An 18864-nucleotide genomic window follows, 5' to 3' on the forward strand; every position below is an offset into this window, starting at 1 on the left:
ATTTTCAATTGAACTAGTTGTAAAAAAATAATAAAGTGTAATTATAAACAAATAAAAAATACTGTGTGTCTTGTGACAATACTTTTTTTTTTCAACAAAAAGAAAGCTAGGTTGAAATAGGTAAAGACATTCAAACTGGTTGACACCCCTTTATCCATCCATCAAACGAGCTAATTCTCAAATATATTTAAAAGATGAAGAAAAAAAATACAACAAGACTCCATATATAAACATCATATAAAACCAAGTTTATATACACTAGCGGGTCAGGCAAGCACGTTCCGCGCCTGCCTGTGTCTAACTTATGTCGGAAAAAAAAAGATATGTCTTATGTTATTGTGAGTTTGTTAATAAAATATTTTTGTTGCTACTAAAAAAATCAAGGGTATTGTTGGTATCATTGTTAAGTGTTATTTCAAATGATAGTGAAGGGCAAAATGGACCAAACAAAAAGTCAGCCCAAACTCTCCTATCCCCTTTATATATTGTTATAGATATTGTGTGAAAATATATATTGTATAATTAAAAATGATAATATATAAGTACTTAAATATACATTTATAAATGTTATTTTTTTTACAGTTTTCGGGGACAGAGGCTTTGCGTGGCGGGTGATAAAACCTCGTCCCCATCCTAAAACCTCTCTCGGAGAGTCGCTCCATTCCCATTCCCACGATAAAGAATTTCCCATTTTCAAATCCTCAAACGGGACATTCCTGCAGAGATTTCCATTTATAAATCAAATTGAGATAGATCTCTATTCGAGGGTAAAAGAAAATTGAGAAAGAAGCTGATTAGAAAGAAAAATAAAGTGTGGGTTAGAGAAAATGGGTCAATATTTTTTTAAAAAAAATATAGATGTTGAAGTTTAAGAGGCTATAATTTTGTGAATATATAAGTTTGGGCCTGGAATTTCACTAAAAATTAAGACCTTTTAATATACACTATATGAATTTTTTAAAAATTTGTTTTGGTCAAGATATGAATTTTAACTATAGTAAAAATTATTATTATAACAAAAAAAACTATAATAAAATTATTGGTGCTCAATGCTCATATATATGGGATCACACTCCTAAACATGCTTAGAGCCACCTTTGAATAGAAAGTATAGTGTTCAAATCCTAAAAACTAACACTAGTAAGTAAGTAATAATTAACTATCATTTACTTATAAAATAAATAACTAGAATTAATAATGTCCACGACCAAACATTGTTTGACATTGGTGAAAATTGAAAGAGGACAAAAGAGTGAGCATTATTACTATCTTGTTGTTATTTCTCTTTAGTCCTTTATGAAATGTAGGTGTACTTTTTGGCCATGATCCATAACATGTCCTCCAAAATAATATAAGATTGTCATTTGTCACCTACTACTATATTCATCATAGCAATGACTTTTTGGAGGATAACTTTAGGTTGAGACCCCATTTTGGCTGTCTTCTTTAATGCATTCATCATTTACTTAATTATATTTCCATTAGCCTTCCTCTTCAAGATTATTATACCAGCTATATGCATGTACACTTTTTAAAGTAAAAAACATATAATGTAAATATTTTATAGGCCAAAAATAAATAAAAATAAGAAACTTGTCTAATCTTTACTCTTAGGGCCCGTTTGGTGCACAGGATAAGAGACAGGATAGGATAACTATATCATATCCTGTCTCAATCCAGTGTTTGGTGACACAACAGGATATGATAAGTTAATCCTGAAGCTTATCCTATCCTGTTTCTCTAGTTAAAATCCTTATCCTGAATTTGAGCTGGGTTACCAGCAGGATAGGATAAGAAAAAAAAAATCGTTGATTTATTCTATAAAATATATTTTAAAATAAAAAATTGAAAATTAATAAAATAATTTGATAGTAAATTAATAATAAAATAATTAATTTTTAAATATATATGTGATTTTCTCACAAGGGTAATTTTGTAATTTATATAATCTAAAAAATCAAAATTCTCCTAAAATTACAATATTTTAAATTAAAATAATTATTAAAAAATTGCAAAATAAGAATATTAATTTAAATTTAATAACAACTTAAATATAATTCTTTTGCAATGGTAGTTTTATTATTTACATATATCATATATTTATTTAGCTTATCTAACATGTATAATTGAGTTATTTATTTGATCATGATTCATATAAAAAACTTAATTTGTTTATTTTCTCATGATTTGTATTTAAAATTTAAAGTTATTTGATTACTTTTTCTTTTTGTACAATTACTTATTTATATTTTTGTTTATAAAATTCAAAGTATTACAATATAATTTTTAACAAATAACAATTGTTTTACGAGGGTAATTTTGTCATTTAAATATGTTATGTATCTTATCATATTGGTATGAACAAATATGTATTAAAAATATGATATAATAGTTATCATGTTTGTTATCCTGTGTGCACCAAACACAGGATAGGATAACCGAGGATAACTGTTATCCTGCTGATATCCTATCCTATCACTATCCTGATGTATATCCTATCCTGTCACTATCCTATCCTGCGCACCAAACGGGCCCTTAAGGAAAAAAGAGTTTGTTACATTACCAATAAATGTGGTATAGTAGGTGAAACTTGTGTGAAGGAGGATAAAAATTATTTACTTAGTTGATTAATTACAAGTTATCAAATTTAAATGGTCCTTGAAGAAAGAAAAAAAAGGTTGTTCTTTGTGTTTCTTTCTTCCCCACAAAGCACCACGCTTTCTAAAGAAGTGGGGTAGCCAACATTTCAAAAGGAATCATGAAAGCATAGCACTCCCAGTTGCTTTAATAGGTTTATGCATTTTTTATCGACCAAACAATGATTAAGGTGAAAGTAAAGGGAAAGAGTTTTAAAAAATGGCATCAAATTCATCAAATAAATGGTATCATAAAAAAAAAAAAATTATGTCATAGTAACGGCTTAGCCAAAATTTGGACCGCATCATAACGACTTAGCTACAATTTAGACCGCATCGATTCCGTTCTCCACAATATCAAAGAAACAAACAAAGTCGGGTCGCGACCATAATTTAAAACCTTGAAATAATAGAATAACACCATATGCTCCTCATATCACACACACACACTCACTCACTCCTACTAGTAGGACCAACCATGTTTTGTTCCCGTTATCCTTAAAGTATGTACTTGTTCTAATATATTTGTTTCTTATATCACATCACCTATAAATAACGGCACTCACAAAACATAAGTCCCCGTTATCTATCAATAGTCAATACATTCTCTTACTTTAATTATGAACAAAAATTATAAAAATAAATTGCGTTTATATAAGTTCATGAAGAAAGCTGAAAGCATAAAGTAAAGGCACGGTAATTTTTCTTTTGTTTCCTTTGTGAATGTGATAGAACATGACAAACGAATCCAATCCTATGTGTCTTGTCCACAAACTTTGGATGCCACCCACTTTGTATTCACTAATGAGTTGTTCAGTTATGGACCATCATGACCTTAATTTGCATGAATTATCTGGCATTCTCATTCTCTTGTAATAGAATAAATAAAATAATATTATAATTTTCTAAACAAGATCCATCGTTAAATTCGAAAAATCATTTTCAGTCATGTGATAATAATAATAATAAAAACACTAAAAAGCTTTTATTTGGTTGTACGTGTAATACTTCAAAATTAAAATATAAAAATCATTTTCACTGAATTACAACATGTTTTTAATGTTTGGCAATTGAGCTGAAGCTACAAAAAGTTTAAGTTAGGCATTCAAAGTGTGCCTATGTCACAATAATAAATGGACACACATTATATGTACTATGCTACACAAACTATGAACTCTAGTAATTCTGTAGTTACACCCATCCTCCATTTTAAGTCACTAATGGCCTTATCTTTGTGCTTGGGGCAATGACGCAGCTAATGAGGTTCTAACTGAGGCGCGTTTATTGCTGGTTGAAAACTATTTCCAAACCCCCTCTTAGGCCTGAGTTCTGCTTAGGCCTTCGAGAATTTCTGGAAGGGCTCCATTTGGGGTAAAACCCTAAAAAAAAAAAAATCACTAATGGCCTTTGTTCCATTTCTCTTTTACTGTACTTTTTATTTTATGTTGTAAATATCCAAAAGAAAAAGTATTCAATGTCTTGAGATATTTTATTAACTGGTGAGTGGCGACACTATATGTTTTTTTTTCTTTAAGTGAAGTTGCGTTCAACCTAAGTTTAACCAGGACCTACTAATCCTCAAGTTATTGTGATTGCCACTAGCCTCTACACATGATGATAAGGAATCACATTCAATACCTCCATAAAGGCACACATTATATCCCACCACCAAGCAGTACATCATCAATGGGACTCATTTGTGGCATAGGGTACCCCTTTGTAAAGACATGAATGTCACAGTTTAATTTCCTAGTAGGCATAGAATCCAGGAAAAAATATGAGGAATAGCATATATACTTGTGTAATTTTTTTTTTTATAAAACCCCTACCTGTCAACTAGATTCTAAACTTAGTTTCGTAAGTTAATCAAATAGCTTATGAAAACAGCTCACATAGCTTATGTAGAGTTTCTTTTTGTTTCTTCTTCGATTATAAAAACAGCGTGTATATACACAAATAATTATGCGGTAAGCTGCTTGCTTACACAGATACCCTGTAAATAAAAAAGTCCTTGTTCCATGTAAATCAAACAGTAAAAAGTATACCAGTAAAATGACGTGTATGCAGATTAAGTTGCTCAAAATATTGAATTCAGAACAGAAAAGATGAAGAAAAGAGTAATTAATTCCAATGCTAGAGGGGCAGCAGTAATATCATCAGGTTGGGCATATTTAACAGTTTAACAGACACTTGTTAAAAAAAAAACAGTTTAACAGACAAATATAGTAGCAGTCAATCGTAGTCGTACCATTTCTTTGACATGCTTAATCCAGTACTGTGGACACGAACCATTGGAGAAGCACACATTCAAAAGTCAAGTTTGTTCAAAAAAACTTGATGTTCTACAGAAAAACAAAACGGTACAGATTGACCGATGAATCAAGACTCAAAGGTCCTATATGCATGAGATGTGAAGCAGTAAGATAGAACTAGAGAATGTTCTGCTGGATCTCATTATTCAGCAGTTTCAAAATACGATATGCAGCACTGTTTTTCTTAATATTTTTATCGTCATTATCACCTTTTTAAATTTATAATAACAAGACCTCTGTCTATATACAAAGTCAATTAATTTGCACTAGTGTGATACCTTCTAATGTACATAAAGAATGGGGTCTTAATTTGACCATCAAAAGAAATATTTGTCAACTAAACTAGCTTTTTTGAACTGGGCTCATCTTTACAAATTATGTGGCGGTGGGTCAGAAGGGGAAAGAGAAACTAGAAAACGGTGTATCATTTCAAAACTGGTGAATGTGATTACGGCAGCTGGGGTTGTCCTCAGGAGGTTGGTACCACACCCGCGGTAAAAACCAGAAAGTCCCCCTTCTTGAAATACCTTTCTAATGCAGTCTGTCACACCAGAGTACCGCTTCTCTGAGTGGTGTCCTTGTTCTTGCAGTCTGGAACGAACAACCTGCAAATAAAACACAAAAACATTTTATACTTTCTGATGCATGGCTCCTCAAAGCATAAAAAAGAGAGACAAGGAATTCATGAATTGTTCTCACATTCTATGCTGGCAATGAAAGGAAGGAAATGTGAAAAAGATTAAGCTCAAAATGTTGAGAGAAATATTTCAAGAAACAGCAGACATTATTCTGTTTGATCAAAGACCTGTGGTTACCATCAGGATTTTTAATTCAGGAAGATTAAAAAATTCATTAACATTATAATTCATTAAATAAATTAACCAATTGCCTAGATCGACACGTGGATGAATTGGCTTTGGAGGACTGTAAAAGGTTGGAGATTGAATTGAAGGGTCAATTTGAGTAATAGTTAAAATTTAGGGACTAACTGAGAGGACTTCAAAGTTTGTGGTGGCAATGAAAAGGCACACCGTTAACGAGGGCTGAATAGCGAATACACTTTTGGTTTTGTTTAACCGTTGAAAATTGATTTATAGAAGGCAAGGTCATTCCATTTGTAGGAAACTAGCTATGTATGATTATGCATAAATATCTTCAACAAAACAAAGCCAGCCATTCAGCAATGTACCTCATGAGGATATGTCAATGTGGATGCAAACATTTTGGAGACTGACGAGGCAATTGCAACATCACGTGCACCGAGTTTACCCACTGTTGTGTTATCTGATTTAAAATAATGATCAAATTCATCAACTGCTGAAACCCTCAAGTCGCAACTCGCAACAAAGAAGGCATATTAAATTACCTTGATTTGCTAAATGAAATTTTATTTTCTCATATATTGGAAACTGGATGGCAACATGACTGATACCAGCCAGAGCAGGTACAAGGCCACTGTTTATGATAAAGGATATCTCAGATGTCAATAAATTATTAATTATAAAGTATTATAAAATGACCACAATGTTGTATTGATACTGATTCCTGAATGATACTAGCCTGTACATCCCACGAATGCCCTCCTCATGAGCTATTCTCTTCAAAGCAGATAGGGTGTTTTTATATGGCACAACACCGGGTCTCATTCCCTGGGTCTGCAGTAACAAAGGAAACAAACTTAATTGTCCGGAATATATACATTCCCCGATGATAGGCAGGATAAAATATGTCCTGTACTTTTGATGCATATACGCCATTGTATTACTGATAGGAACAATATTATTATAGTTATAAAACAGCTACCCCATCAACACCTACACACTCCTTCTCGTTAGGGATATGATCCACGCATGGAAAAATTATACAAACTAGCAGGTTTAGGAGCTTTTCAATTCAATGTGGATATAAGTTCTGTAATCATGCATAGATGATATACTAAAAGCCAACATATTGTGAAATTATGAGTGTGACTCCTTCATTTGCTTCCTATTTGATAATGACCTAGTTCTAGTAACATCCAAGACTATTATGATAAAAGAAGTGGTAGAAGGGCATGTTATTTGATAGGTTCACTAAGAAAAAAGAAAAAGATGGGTCGAAGTAGAGAATGAAAAAAAAAAAAAAAAGTGATTATTCACTCTACAAAGGGCAAAAACACCCTCTTTCAAGGGAAATGTTCCCTTTTGCACCCGAGTACAGTTTTACTGTTACAATTGTCTCCTCCTATCTACACCCACTCACGACTTATTTATACTTTGACACCCTGTTCACTTATTAGCTGTCCTGTTTCTTCTAGAGTCTACTTTCAACACTCCCTCTTTTTGTTCCCTAACGCAAGGTTGAATGAGAAAATTGTTCTCGAACAAAGTGGACTCCTCAATCTAATTTGGCCACTACCCTAAACCATGTTGCACCTTATCTTCTCTGAGAAAATTTCAGCTGACCAAAATTCCATCTGGTCTGATTTACTCATTCGTCACCTGCAACTCCACGAGTAGAATTGGATTCACTGGTTGTTGTCCAGCTACTTGTTTCAACTGGGGCACATGGAATACAGGGTGCACCTTAGTGCAATCGGCTTAATTACCTGGAAAAAATAAAATAAAAATATGCAGCCAAAATTGAATGTAGCTTGGTGGCAAGAGATCCCTGTTTGTGTGGACGAAATAAACAGTCACCAAGAGAGCCCTAAATTTTTGACAGACATCTGCATAATCCTTCATATGTGCTAGCCCCTGCCTAAGTAGTGCTTCAATTGAGCTAACACCTCATCTGTATCTCTCAAATCTTGTGTCAGAGCCTTCATAATCTCCATAGTATTGGGATATCTCAACAAAGTCTAGCCATAAAGGCTTTGAAACAGCTTGAATACCCAAATTCTCCATACCTCTTTTAGACAGTATCTGCCACCCTGTTAAACACATATATAATGGTCATCTACCATTAGTTTAGCTAGCCTATTCTACTGTTTCTGAGTGGTAATTCTCTACTCGAGCAGAAACTTAAAAAAATATTGGCAAAAGTTGTGAACCTCCTACTAGGTAAGGATGACTATCACCAATGCTGGCAGCTCCACATAAACTGATTTCAACAACAAATTAGATGCAAGAACCTTGCTGAAATGGGCTGTAGGATGTCTGCCCTGAGACAACACTGATCCAACTATCCTACCAGAAGCACCGCACTCAATAATGAACGGGTTGAGTGAAATCTGGCATTGACAGCACAGATGCATCTGTAATTACGGTAATCTTCAAAAAGAAACCTCAACATATTGGTTAGAATAAAAATCCATCTTCAGCAATTCAATGAAGGGTTCAACAATTTTTCAAAAACATCCTTTTCATCCTTGGTATTTTGTCAAATTGGGCGCTGTAAAATACAAACCACTTTTTGGTGATCCATAGCCATTCCCCTATTTGAGATCACATTCCCCAAATATTTAATCCCCTCTTAACAAAACTATATATTTTCTTCTTAGCATAAAACTGTGATTGCTGAAGTGTGGCCCAGAACCAACTCCAGCGTCCACAGAGCAAAAGAAGTGTCCCTCTTCCCGAAGAAAGTACCCAAAGGTTGTTCCTCTGGAACTGACCCTACTTTTACCAACAGGACCTCAAATGTTGTACATACTACATATTCCTCCAAAGAATATGTTCGCTTCAATGTAATTAACCTTTCAAAAAAGTTTCCTCCATTAGTTCACCTAACCTTTGGATTAAAACACAGGTAAAAAGGAACCAATGAATTGTCACACTATCAATGCTGATCAATGCTAATTGAACTTTCTTCACTAGGTTAATGCTATGCACCTCAAAGAACGTATCCTTCCAAGCAATACATCCAATGAGCTCGACACCTCTAAAATATGGTAAATCCACTTTCTTGGTCCAAGAACGCTTTGTTACTCATCTTTCAACAACTCTTATGAACCTTTGGACCCTTTGTTCTTCTTTGGAATAGAGGAAGTTGGATTATCCCCTATATATTCTTCATCCATGTCCTCATTATCAACATCCCAGCCATGTCCTCGTTTAAGCATGCACTTTACAATCAATTTCTTCATATCCATTGTATGCGCCACATTATCCTTTAATTTTGTAAATAGGGTAGTGTGGTGTGCTACCATATTCTTGATGAATTCTGTCAAGGCCTTCAACATTTAGCCTAAAAAACTAGGATGATATCAGAGTCTATCCTATATCTGTTATTGAGCCGCTAGTATTATCCATGCAATTAGCCCAATAGCGCTGGATGTAACGAGATATATTAGGAAAAACTCAAGTCCCCCACTAGCTAGAGATATGGCCTAATAGAGCTTATAAAGCCTAGTAAATCCCCACCTTACAAATTTTGGGCAATCCTCACCTAAGTCGGTTTTGTGAGGTTTTGTTAAGCCCAATACCTAAAATGCTATCATAACCTATCCTAGATCTGTTATTACGCCCCTTGCATTAACCACACACCACTGAGGGTAGTCGGTATTAATTTTAATTTGTGAGCTTAAGTTAGGTCCAAACCTAAGACCAACACTCTCATTCAAGCCTCCACTACAACAAACTCTGACTCTCCCACAAAAAGCAGAAGGTCAAACCAATTGATATGTCCAAGAAGATCAAAGAAAAAGATGGGTCAAAGTAGATAATAAAATAATGTGTTTATTCAATTCACAACAGAGTATAGTTTTACTGCTAAAATTATTATATGTAATCTCTCCTATCACCCAACTATTTATATTCAACTCCTATTCACTTATTAGTTGCACTATTCCCTCTAGACTCTAGAGTATACTTTTAATACTCCCGCTTTTTGTCCGACATGTTCTTAATAAACAACCAGTTGCGCATATTTTAATCACGTGATGCACTCATGAATCATGCAAATTATATGTGATACGTTGATAGCATAAGAAAATTGTTGATGATATAACTACAGTAAGATTCAGTCTGAACTCAAAAAGAAACGCACTTGGAGTCTAGTCTTGACAACCCAAAATGGATTTGTGACTATAGTAGTTGCAGCTCCGGCACCTGAAGCAGCTACCATATTAGCTCCAACTGAAAGACGCTGGTTTTCATCTGCATACATACCATCATAGCTATTATTTTGAACTTCCAAATTAATGAGATTAGACATTGCATGTGAGTGTGCGCACACACAAACAACAAGTTGACAAGCTTAAAAACAAAAGTAATCATCAAAAAACTAACCTTCAGAAAGCAGCCACTTGAGCTGCTCGTATATGGTAAAATAGACCTGTAGGTCAATAAATTGATAGATTATTAGTAGTTAGTAGAATATAACATTATTCTGCTATAACTAAATTGTGTATATGAACACAAAAGAAGTAACAAATAAAGATATGTAGAGGCCAACAAATACATTATCCAATAGTAAGTTAAATCGATTAGGAAGCAAGAAACCCCAAAACGTATGGTATAAGATTAAAGAACAAAAGATTTAACTGGTTTGGTGGTTGCTCATAGCTCTACAGAATCATTCCAGCAAAAAAAAAAACCTGTATAGAATCATAACTATTTAGATATATTAGGTGTATTATGTGGTCAGTGTTACTTTGGTTAGTATTTTATTTCTTATCTTGGTCCAAGTGCATTTTACCATTGTTGGTTTCTTAAAGTTAGGTACTCATCCCTGTCTATATATGTGCTATATTTTGTGAGTTATCACTTATTTACTTAATGGGCCGCAGATTTTATTAGTGGAAGAGTGATCAACTTATGCAATATTTAAGTGAAGCACTCAACTATCAAATAGTAAAGAACGTGCAGTTGTATAAATCATTGCAGCAAGATTGTTTCCAGTCCTTGATTTGTGATGTCATGCAATCATATCAATCATCTATTCTAGGGTACTATAATAAACCTAAACCCACTAATCTCCCAGTTCATAATTTGTGGGCACTTTCACAGCACAGAATCAACCCTTGATGGACTCTTAAAAGCCAAAACTATAAGCAAGTCCCATCTGTGATTTACCGAGTTTTTTTTTTTTTTTCATTGTCAATTTGAAACTAAAAACAGCAGTTATATATGATGCAAAAAAAAATAAAAATAAAAACTTTCAAAAGAGGAAGAAGAATAGTTCATCAGGTAAATTAATGACAACAAGCAGGTAAAAAGAAGTGTAAACTCACAGCCCAGTTTGGAAGTAAGGCCAAAACAGTGGGAGCTAGCCCGCGGTACATTCCACGCAACCCCTCCTTCTGATATATTTGTCCCAAACTACCAACTATAAGACTACCTAGTAACACAAACACCCAATCTTGGTTAAATAAATACCATATTCAGCTGTATTTGTTTAATGATGTTTATATATATATATATATATATATATATATATATATATATATATATATATATATATATATATATATATATATATATATATATATATATATATATATATATATATATATATATATATATATATATATGTCTCTGTCTTTATAGTTTATAGTTATACTAACAATTCTAAGAACCGTAATTTGAACTATAAAACTAAAATACTAAAAAGAAAGTATTTTTTTGAGCTACATTATCTTTTTTTTTTTTTTCTTCTTTTTTATTTTTCCCCTTTTCTATTCTTTCTCAACATAGTAAAACTAAAACACATTGTTCTAAAAACGCAAGCTATTCCATACCTTTAACATTTCCATTAGCAAGCTCAGGAGTCCCATGAACCTGTAACCTAGTTTTAATTACATCTAAAGGACATACAAACGAGGCAGAAATAACCCCTGCATAAAATTAAACTTTTTCCGTAAATAAAAATCCTACATTACAATAAACTTTAATGGTGGTTTTCCGATAAATAAAACAATTTCAGTGGTAAATTGTAGGAAACAGAGAACATACCAGCTGCGGCACCAGCAGCAGCATTGCAAAGAATACCTTTGGCATAAAGATTAGGAGCATGAGAATGATCGTTGGACATGGCTGATGAATTGCACGAAAGAAGAAACTACGAATTTTGTGACGAAAACAAAAGAATCCTCTTTGGAGAGGGAAATGGAGGAAAACCACAGTGGCATGGAAAATCGTTTTGTGGTTGAAGAAATTCGTATGGTTTTTCCAATTTGGGAGGAAAAAAACGCAATGCAGTAATTAAATTGGATTGAATTAGATCAATTAGGGTTTGATGAGAGATGAAAAGGAAGTTATGTTATGAATTTTGTGTTTGAATGAAAACAGAGAGATTATGAATGTGAGAAAGAAAATGAAGCTTTGTTCGCCGCAAACTATGTGTGGGTCCCGATTATCAGGGGATTTTTGGATAATTTTTACTTTGTCAAAAAATTAAATTATTTATCTTTATTTATGGGTTAGACTTAGATCAAAGTATCTTTATATACTAAAGGATGAGTGGTTTTTCCAAGCTCCAAATCTTAACCCTAAATCCTTGCCCAATCAATATCCTACATTTTTCCATGTTGCCCAACCACATATTGCCACCTCTAGGTTTTTATGTTTAGGTTTTCATTTCATTTTAGGGTTCAATCTTCACATTGACACCTAATCCTATTTTCTAGCCAATCACTTCTTGACACATATATGTTTGACAAATCACTAATATATATTTTTTTTTCTCCTACTTTCTTTATTTCTCAAATTTCTTTCTCTCTCTTCTCTCTTTTCTCCCTACGATCTCTCTCTATTTTCTCACCATCTTCATGAACATCATGAAGAACAACAAGAACACCACCACCCATCCCCAGATTCCGGCAAGCCATCGCCGGCCACCGTCACCGCTGGAGCTTCTTTCATCTGGTTCGATCTGTTTTGCTTCTTTCTTTATTTTTTTTTCGTTTTTTTTGTTGTCTGTTCTTCCCCTATCAATTTTCTGCTTTGTTTGTTTTATTTTAGTTGTTCTGTTTGGTGTTTGTTCTATTGATTGAACATTGTGTTTTGGTTTGGGAATGGGTTATTTGATTAATTTTAATAATAACAATAATGATTATTATGATTTTGCAGTAAAAGAAGATGGGTTCAACATCAAAGATTTTAACCTTTGAGGATCTGGCTAAACACAATCACAAGAAAGATTGATGGATCATAGTCAACAACAAGGTCAATTTTTTTTTTTTTTTTTTTATGAATTTTTTGGGTATGCAATTTCTTATTGATTGGTATGTTTTTCTTGATTGATTTGTTTAAGTTCATTTGATGAATCTGCAGATTTATGAACAAATTTCAGTCTCTCAAATTTATATTTTTCAATTTCAGTTTTGCATGTATGAAATTCTCCTGGATTCAAGTTTTTGGGTGTTGAAAAAACTAAGGTAAAAGAAATCAATTTGATTGAGAATGTGCTAATTTCCTTTTCTCTTATTTTGCTATGTTTGGTGTTTGTTTTATGAACCAATTTCAATCTCTGAAATTTATATTCTTCAACTTCAGTTCTTGCATGTAGGAAATTCTCAATAAATTCAAGCTTTTGGGTGTTGGAAAAACTAAGGTAAGAGAAACCAACCTTCTCTTTTAATTCTTTCTCTTTTATACCAAACCCTAAGACCCTAGAAGATGGACAAAAGAGATTTTATAAGTTAAAATGGACAATATATGTTTAAGTTGCAAGTTCATGTAAAAGAAGAAATATTTATGTTAAATTTGTGTAGACATACATGTGGTAAATTTAGTATAACTCTCTGAATATAGGTCATATGCTAAATATTTTTAATCCACTACAAAGAAGACAAAATTTCCTACAATGTAGTCACCGGAAATGTTAAATTCCCATAAGTATAGTAGGAGAAAAGCTACCTACAAGTTTGAGTATAGTTTCAGTCCTGTTTCTGTACCAATACCCAATCTTTTGTTAAACTGGACCAATTGGATGGTTAAACCTCAAAACAAAAATTATATTTGTAATCTTGACATCCTAAGCTTTCAAACGAGTGGTCGTTTACTCAAAACGGATATCGTTTGGTATTTTAATTAAGTTGCGAAAGTTAAGGTGTTGTTGCTATGTTTGTGCAGAAAAATCTGTTTCTGTACCAATACCCAATCTTTTGTTAAACTGGACCAATTGGATGGTTAACACTTAAAAAAAAATTGTATCTGTAATCTTGACATCCTAATCTTTCCAACGAGTGGTCGTTTACTCGAAACGGATATCGTTTGGTATTTTAATTAAACTGCGAAAGTTAAGGTGTTGTTGCTATGTTTGTGCAGAAAAACTGATTTTAAAACTAGATTCAAGTTTTTGGGTGTTGGAAAAACTAAGGTAAAAGAAATCAATTTGATTGAGAATGTGCTAATTTCCTTTTCTCTTATTTTGTTATGTTTGGTGTTTGTTTTATGAACCAATTTCAATCTCTCAAATTTATATTCTTCAACTTCAGTTCTTGCATGTAGGAAATTCTCAATAGATTCAAGCTTTTGGGTGTTGGAAAAACTAAGGTAAGAGAAACCAACCTTCTCTTTTTATTCTTTCTCTTTTATACCAAACCCTAAGACCCTAGAAGATGGACAAAAGAGATTTTATAAGTTAAAATGGACAATATATGTTTAGGTTGCAAGTTCATGTAAAAGAAGAAATATTTATGTTAAATTTGTGTAGACATACATGTGGTAAATTTAGTATAACTCTCTGAATATAGGTCATATGCTAAATATTTTTAATCCACTACAAAGAAGACAAAATTTCCTACAATTTAGTCACTGGAAATGTTAAATTCCCATAAGTATAGTAGGAGAAAAGCTACCTACAAGTTAGAGTATAGTTTCAGTCCTGTTTCTGTACCAATACCCAATCTTTTGTTAAACTGGACCAATTGGATGGTTAACACTTAAAAAAAAAATTATATCTGTAATCTTGACATCCTAATCTTTCCAACGAGTGGTTGTTTACTCGAAACGGATATCGTTTGGTATTTTAATTAACTGCGAAAGTTAAGGTGTTGTTGCTATGTTTGTGCAGAAAAATCTGTTTCTGTACCAATACCTAATCTTTTGTTAAACTGGACCAATTGGATGGTTAACACTTAAAACAAAAATTATATTTGTAATTTTGACATCCTAATCTTTCCAACGAGTGGTCGTTTACTCAAAACGGATATCGTTTGGTATTTTAATTAAACTGCGAAAGTTAAGGTGTTGTTGCTATGTTTGTGCAGAAAAACTGATTTTAAAAGAATAATCTTGATTCCTTTTGTCAAAAGTGTTTTCAATTATATGAAATGTTTTAATTTACTTTGATATTTTCACTTAGCTTCGTTGTGTTGATTCCAATTTTTTGTTTACTTTCTTAAATGGCAAGATGAAATAATTTGTTTATAATCATATATATATATTAACTCAATCAATGTACCAATCATATTTTCATTTGTATGTTTTACTAATGAATTTTGAAATAATGAATATGAAGTGAACCAAACACTAGCTACTTTAGGCTTCTTTGGAGTTGAGAAGCTGCAAATAATGTGAGCAAGTTTACATGTTCTCAATATCTCATCTTGATATCCTTCATTCAATAATTAGGTGATTAATCTACCACATCTTTCTAACATCACATGCAACCTTCCTTTCATGATCATATGATGCCATCATTGCTTCTCTATCATCATTATATCTATTACTAGCTATTCCTATCATGATTATCCCTATTACTAGCTATCATATAATGATTATACCTATTATCTATATTTCTTGCTCCATGTGACATGTGTAAAGAAGTGAAGAGACAAGTGGCATCATGCATGTATGCCAATGAATAAGTGTCTTCATAGATGAATTCATTAACCCTATGTAAACCAACTCCTCCTAAAACTACATTCACACACTAATTTTACCATCATTGTAACTTATCATTAATAAACTAATAACTTATGACTAATCTACCACATCTTTCTAACATCACATGCAACATTCATTTCATGATCACATGATGCCATCATTGCTTCTCTATCATCATTGTATTTATTACTAGCTATTCCTATCATGATTATCCCTATTACTAGCTATCATATCATGATTATACCTATTATCTCTATTTCTTGCTTCATGTGACATGTGTAAAGAAGTGAAGAGACAAGTGGCATCATGCATGTATGTCAATGAATAAGTGTCTTCATAGATGAATTCATCAACCCTATGTAAACCAACTCCTCCTAAAACTACATTCACACTAATTTTACCATCATTGTAACTTATGATTAATAAATTATATTTTAAATTTTCTTTTAAGTAATTAGTCTATTTTTTTTATGTAGCATTTTTTAATTTGAATTTATGTTTAGCAATTTATACTAAATTTTTTTCACTATGTTCATTCCCTAAAATTTGTAGACAACATTTTGTTCCTTTACTTTCTCAGCTTTCATATGTTAGTTGTTTATGTGTCATTCACATGATGCAATGATTTCATTGTTATGAATTCTATTGGCATGACTTCTTTATCAATTCTATTGATTGCATGTATTCTTGGAACTTGCTATAATGTCTTTCACAAAATTTTTATCATGCAATCATTCCTCCTACCTATACCTATATTTTGAATAGTAATCATATGTCCCAAATAGCACTCATTTGTCCCAAATTACAAATAGTAACTTTCTTTCAAATAGTAACATATAGTACTCCTTTGTCCCAGATTAGGAATAATAACCTATATATTCTCAAATAATAACATTCTTCCTATATATTAAAGGTTTTTTTCCTGAATCTAGATTCCCTAATCATTTCATTTTTTGGTTTTAAATCTAACAATTCATGTGTCCATAATAAGTACCTTGATAGTAATCATATGATGCATTTTACAAAGGTAAACTCTAATTTGGATTTGTTAATAATGCTAAGTTGTATCACTATATCTAAATCATCATGATTATCCATTTTCTTTGTTATAAAGGTTATTAAAGCTTATATGCTAAGGATTTCGAACAACTTCAATTGTACCATGGTCTTTTGGATCATCACAATTTGATTGAATTGTAAGTAGAAATTATCTCATAGTTTTTTGTGATGAAGCATTGTGAATGATGTCTTATTTAGAAATGTCACAAAGAAAGAATGGCTATTAGAAATTACATTTATTGATTTGGTTATTTCAGGGCCATTTAAAGGAGAAAAATGGAGCATGCTTGGTGTGAATATAGTTGGGTGGTGGTGCATATCAATCCAATACAACATGTCATATTAGTTTTTTCAGCTTTGTATAATACATAGTGATAACACCCAACACTTGAAATAATGAGCAAAATTATAAATCTTAATATAAGGTTTATAATGTTGGAAAAATTGTCAACTACATTGATATTTGTCCATTATATGGTGGTTCACTTTTATATTTACTATGATTTGGTTTTTAAGTTTGTTTCACATGAGAAAATTAAATTGAGTGTGCTCTTATGCAAAAATTAAATTTTATACATGTCACGGGTTTTGAAGACTCCACTCTAAAATTGAGTGTGATGCTTCACTTGATTAGGTTTATTATGGTGGCCATTTTATGTTGTGGGCTATTCTCTGTTTCGAGTTCAAACTATTCTTTTTACGATGAAATGTGTTTGTTTTTAGTTCTATGTTGTTTATGTTTGTATCCAACTTGATTTCTATTGTCTTTTGAATACTTTATCCTAATTTCGTTGTGCTTATGCTTAACCCGCTTGATTAACAACATCCATGATTGACATATATATGGCGATGCTTAACCCATTTGATTAACAGTATCCATGCTTGAAATATATTTGGTGTTCCGCCAAACCCGTGCAACGCACGGGTCGGTTACTAGTTGTCGTTGTAAAAGAAATAAAAAATAAATCAAATTCTTGTCAAAGTAATTACTACATCACTTTCTATACAAAAGTAACATTTTTTATTTCCTTAAATAATATTCTAAGGAGACTTCGTTTAATTAGCATTGTTTCTTTATTTATTATATAGATATGGATAGTTGACTTTTTTTTATGGAAGGATAGTTTACTTATTACTTAAACTTGGCAGCATATAATATACTCCCTCCATTTTTTTAAAATGTCCATTTAGAATAGTAACAACAAATTAAGCAAGTGTATTTTTACACTTTATTTTCATATTATACCAAAATTTTTTAATCAACCAATAAATTTTTATATTTTTTGGGCTTTTGCCCTCTTCATCATCAAAAAAAAAAAAAAATTTATATTTTTTGTACGCACTTTCTCTTTTAAATAAATTTAATATATTATGTAAAAAAACAAAATATATTTAATATGTTATGTACCAAAATAAAAATTATAAAAAAAATAATTTTCCAAATATATAGCATTAATTAGTTTTATTGAGAAATATAATAGTAATTGACAAATTATACATAAAAATTACAAAAAAATTAGTTTTCAAAATTATACATAAAAATAGGAAAAGAAAAACAATAAAAGAATTATAGAAAATTTATTCAATAAAAAAAATTATAAAAAGAATGTAAAAATATAAAAAAAACCGCATAAAAATAAGAATATAGAAATTAAAAAAATACTCTATAAAAAAACATAAACAAAAAATTTCATCAAAAAAGAAAAGAAACATTTTTTTATAAGCAAAACATAAACAATATTACTACAAAGTTTACTACTAACCAGTGATAATAATATAATAAAGTTAATTAGTATCAAACTTACTAAATTATCATAAATATTCCTAATAATATTTCTAATTTTTGGTTAAAAATATACACGGGACCATTATTTGTCACTTAAACATAAAAAAAATGAATAAATAAGTTTTAAAAAAATAATTAACACAATAATTCCACTTATATTTTATAATAAATTTTTAATTATTTAATTTGTAAATAAATTTTCTACATTAATATAGTGACAAACTCAAATATCGAATAAAAGTCAATTAAAGTAGTTTATTAATAGTTAAAAAGAAGGGTCATGCTAATCAGTGCCCCCGGGGCACTAGTTAAGGAAC

The 18864-nt window shown here is 31.5% G+C and overlaps 1 protein-coding gene and 1 non-coding gene across 3 annotated transcripts; one reads left to right on the forward strand and one right to left on the reverse strand.

Moving 5' to 3' along the window:
- Positions 1-3864: 3864 nt before the first annotated feature.
- On the forward strand, positions 3865-4015 carry LOC123903326. The gene has a single exon (XR_006807909.1). It is a non-coding gene; the product is annotated as a U4 spliceosomal RNA (small nuclear RNA).
- Positions 4016-5060: 1045 nt separating this feature from the next.
- On the reverse strand, positions 5061-12254 carry LOC123883392 (nicotinamide adenine dinucleotide transporter 1, chloroplastic-like). 2 transcript variants are annotated; one of them, XR_006800200.1, is made up of 10 exons: positions 11824-12254; positions 11610-11705; positions 11103-11209; positions 10159-10204; positions 9917-10026; positions 6509-6603; positions 6315-6403; positions 6138-6232; positions 5648-5753; positions 5432-5553 (listed from the first exon to the last, which is right to left on the reverse strand). XR_006800200.1 is itself a non-coding variant. In XM_045932215.1 (9 exons), exons 1-9 carry the CDS (start codon positions 11900-11902, stop codon positions 5317-5319), a joined length of 954 nt encoding a protein of 317 aa, XP_045788171.1. In that variant the 5' UTR covers positions 11903-12249; the 3' UTR covers positions 5061-5316. The 2 variants fall into 2 exon arrangements, 1 of the variants encoding a protein (XP_045788171.1); XM_045932215.1 differs by lacking the exon at positions 5648-5753 and having other exon boundaries at positions 5061-5553; positions 11824-12249.
- Between the last annotated feature and the right edge of the window lie 6610 nt (positions 12255-18864).

This window comes from Trifolium pratense, linkage group LG1 (genome assembly GCF_020283565.1).
Source record: "Trifolium pratense cultivar HEN17-A07 linkage group LG1, ARS_RC_1.1, whole genome shotgun sequence".
NCBI classification, from domain to species: domain Eukaryota; kingdom Viridiplantae; phylum Streptophyta; class Magnoliopsida; order Fabales; family Fabaceae; genus Trifolium; species Trifolium pratense.

Coding starts and splice junctions, on each gene's coding strand:
- LOC123883392 (XM_045932215.1), bottom strand. CDS start 11,902: ATGTCCAACGATCATTCTCATGCTCCTAATCTTTATGCCAAAGGTATT. Junction 6,604..9,916: donor TTGTCAAGACTAGACTCCAA/GTGCGTTTCTTT, acceptor TTGTTACTGCAG/ACCCAGGGAATGAGACCCGG. Junction 5,554..6,137: donor CATTGACATATCCTCATGAG/GTACATTGCTGA, acceptor TTTTATTTGCAG/GTTGTTCGTTCCAGACTGCA.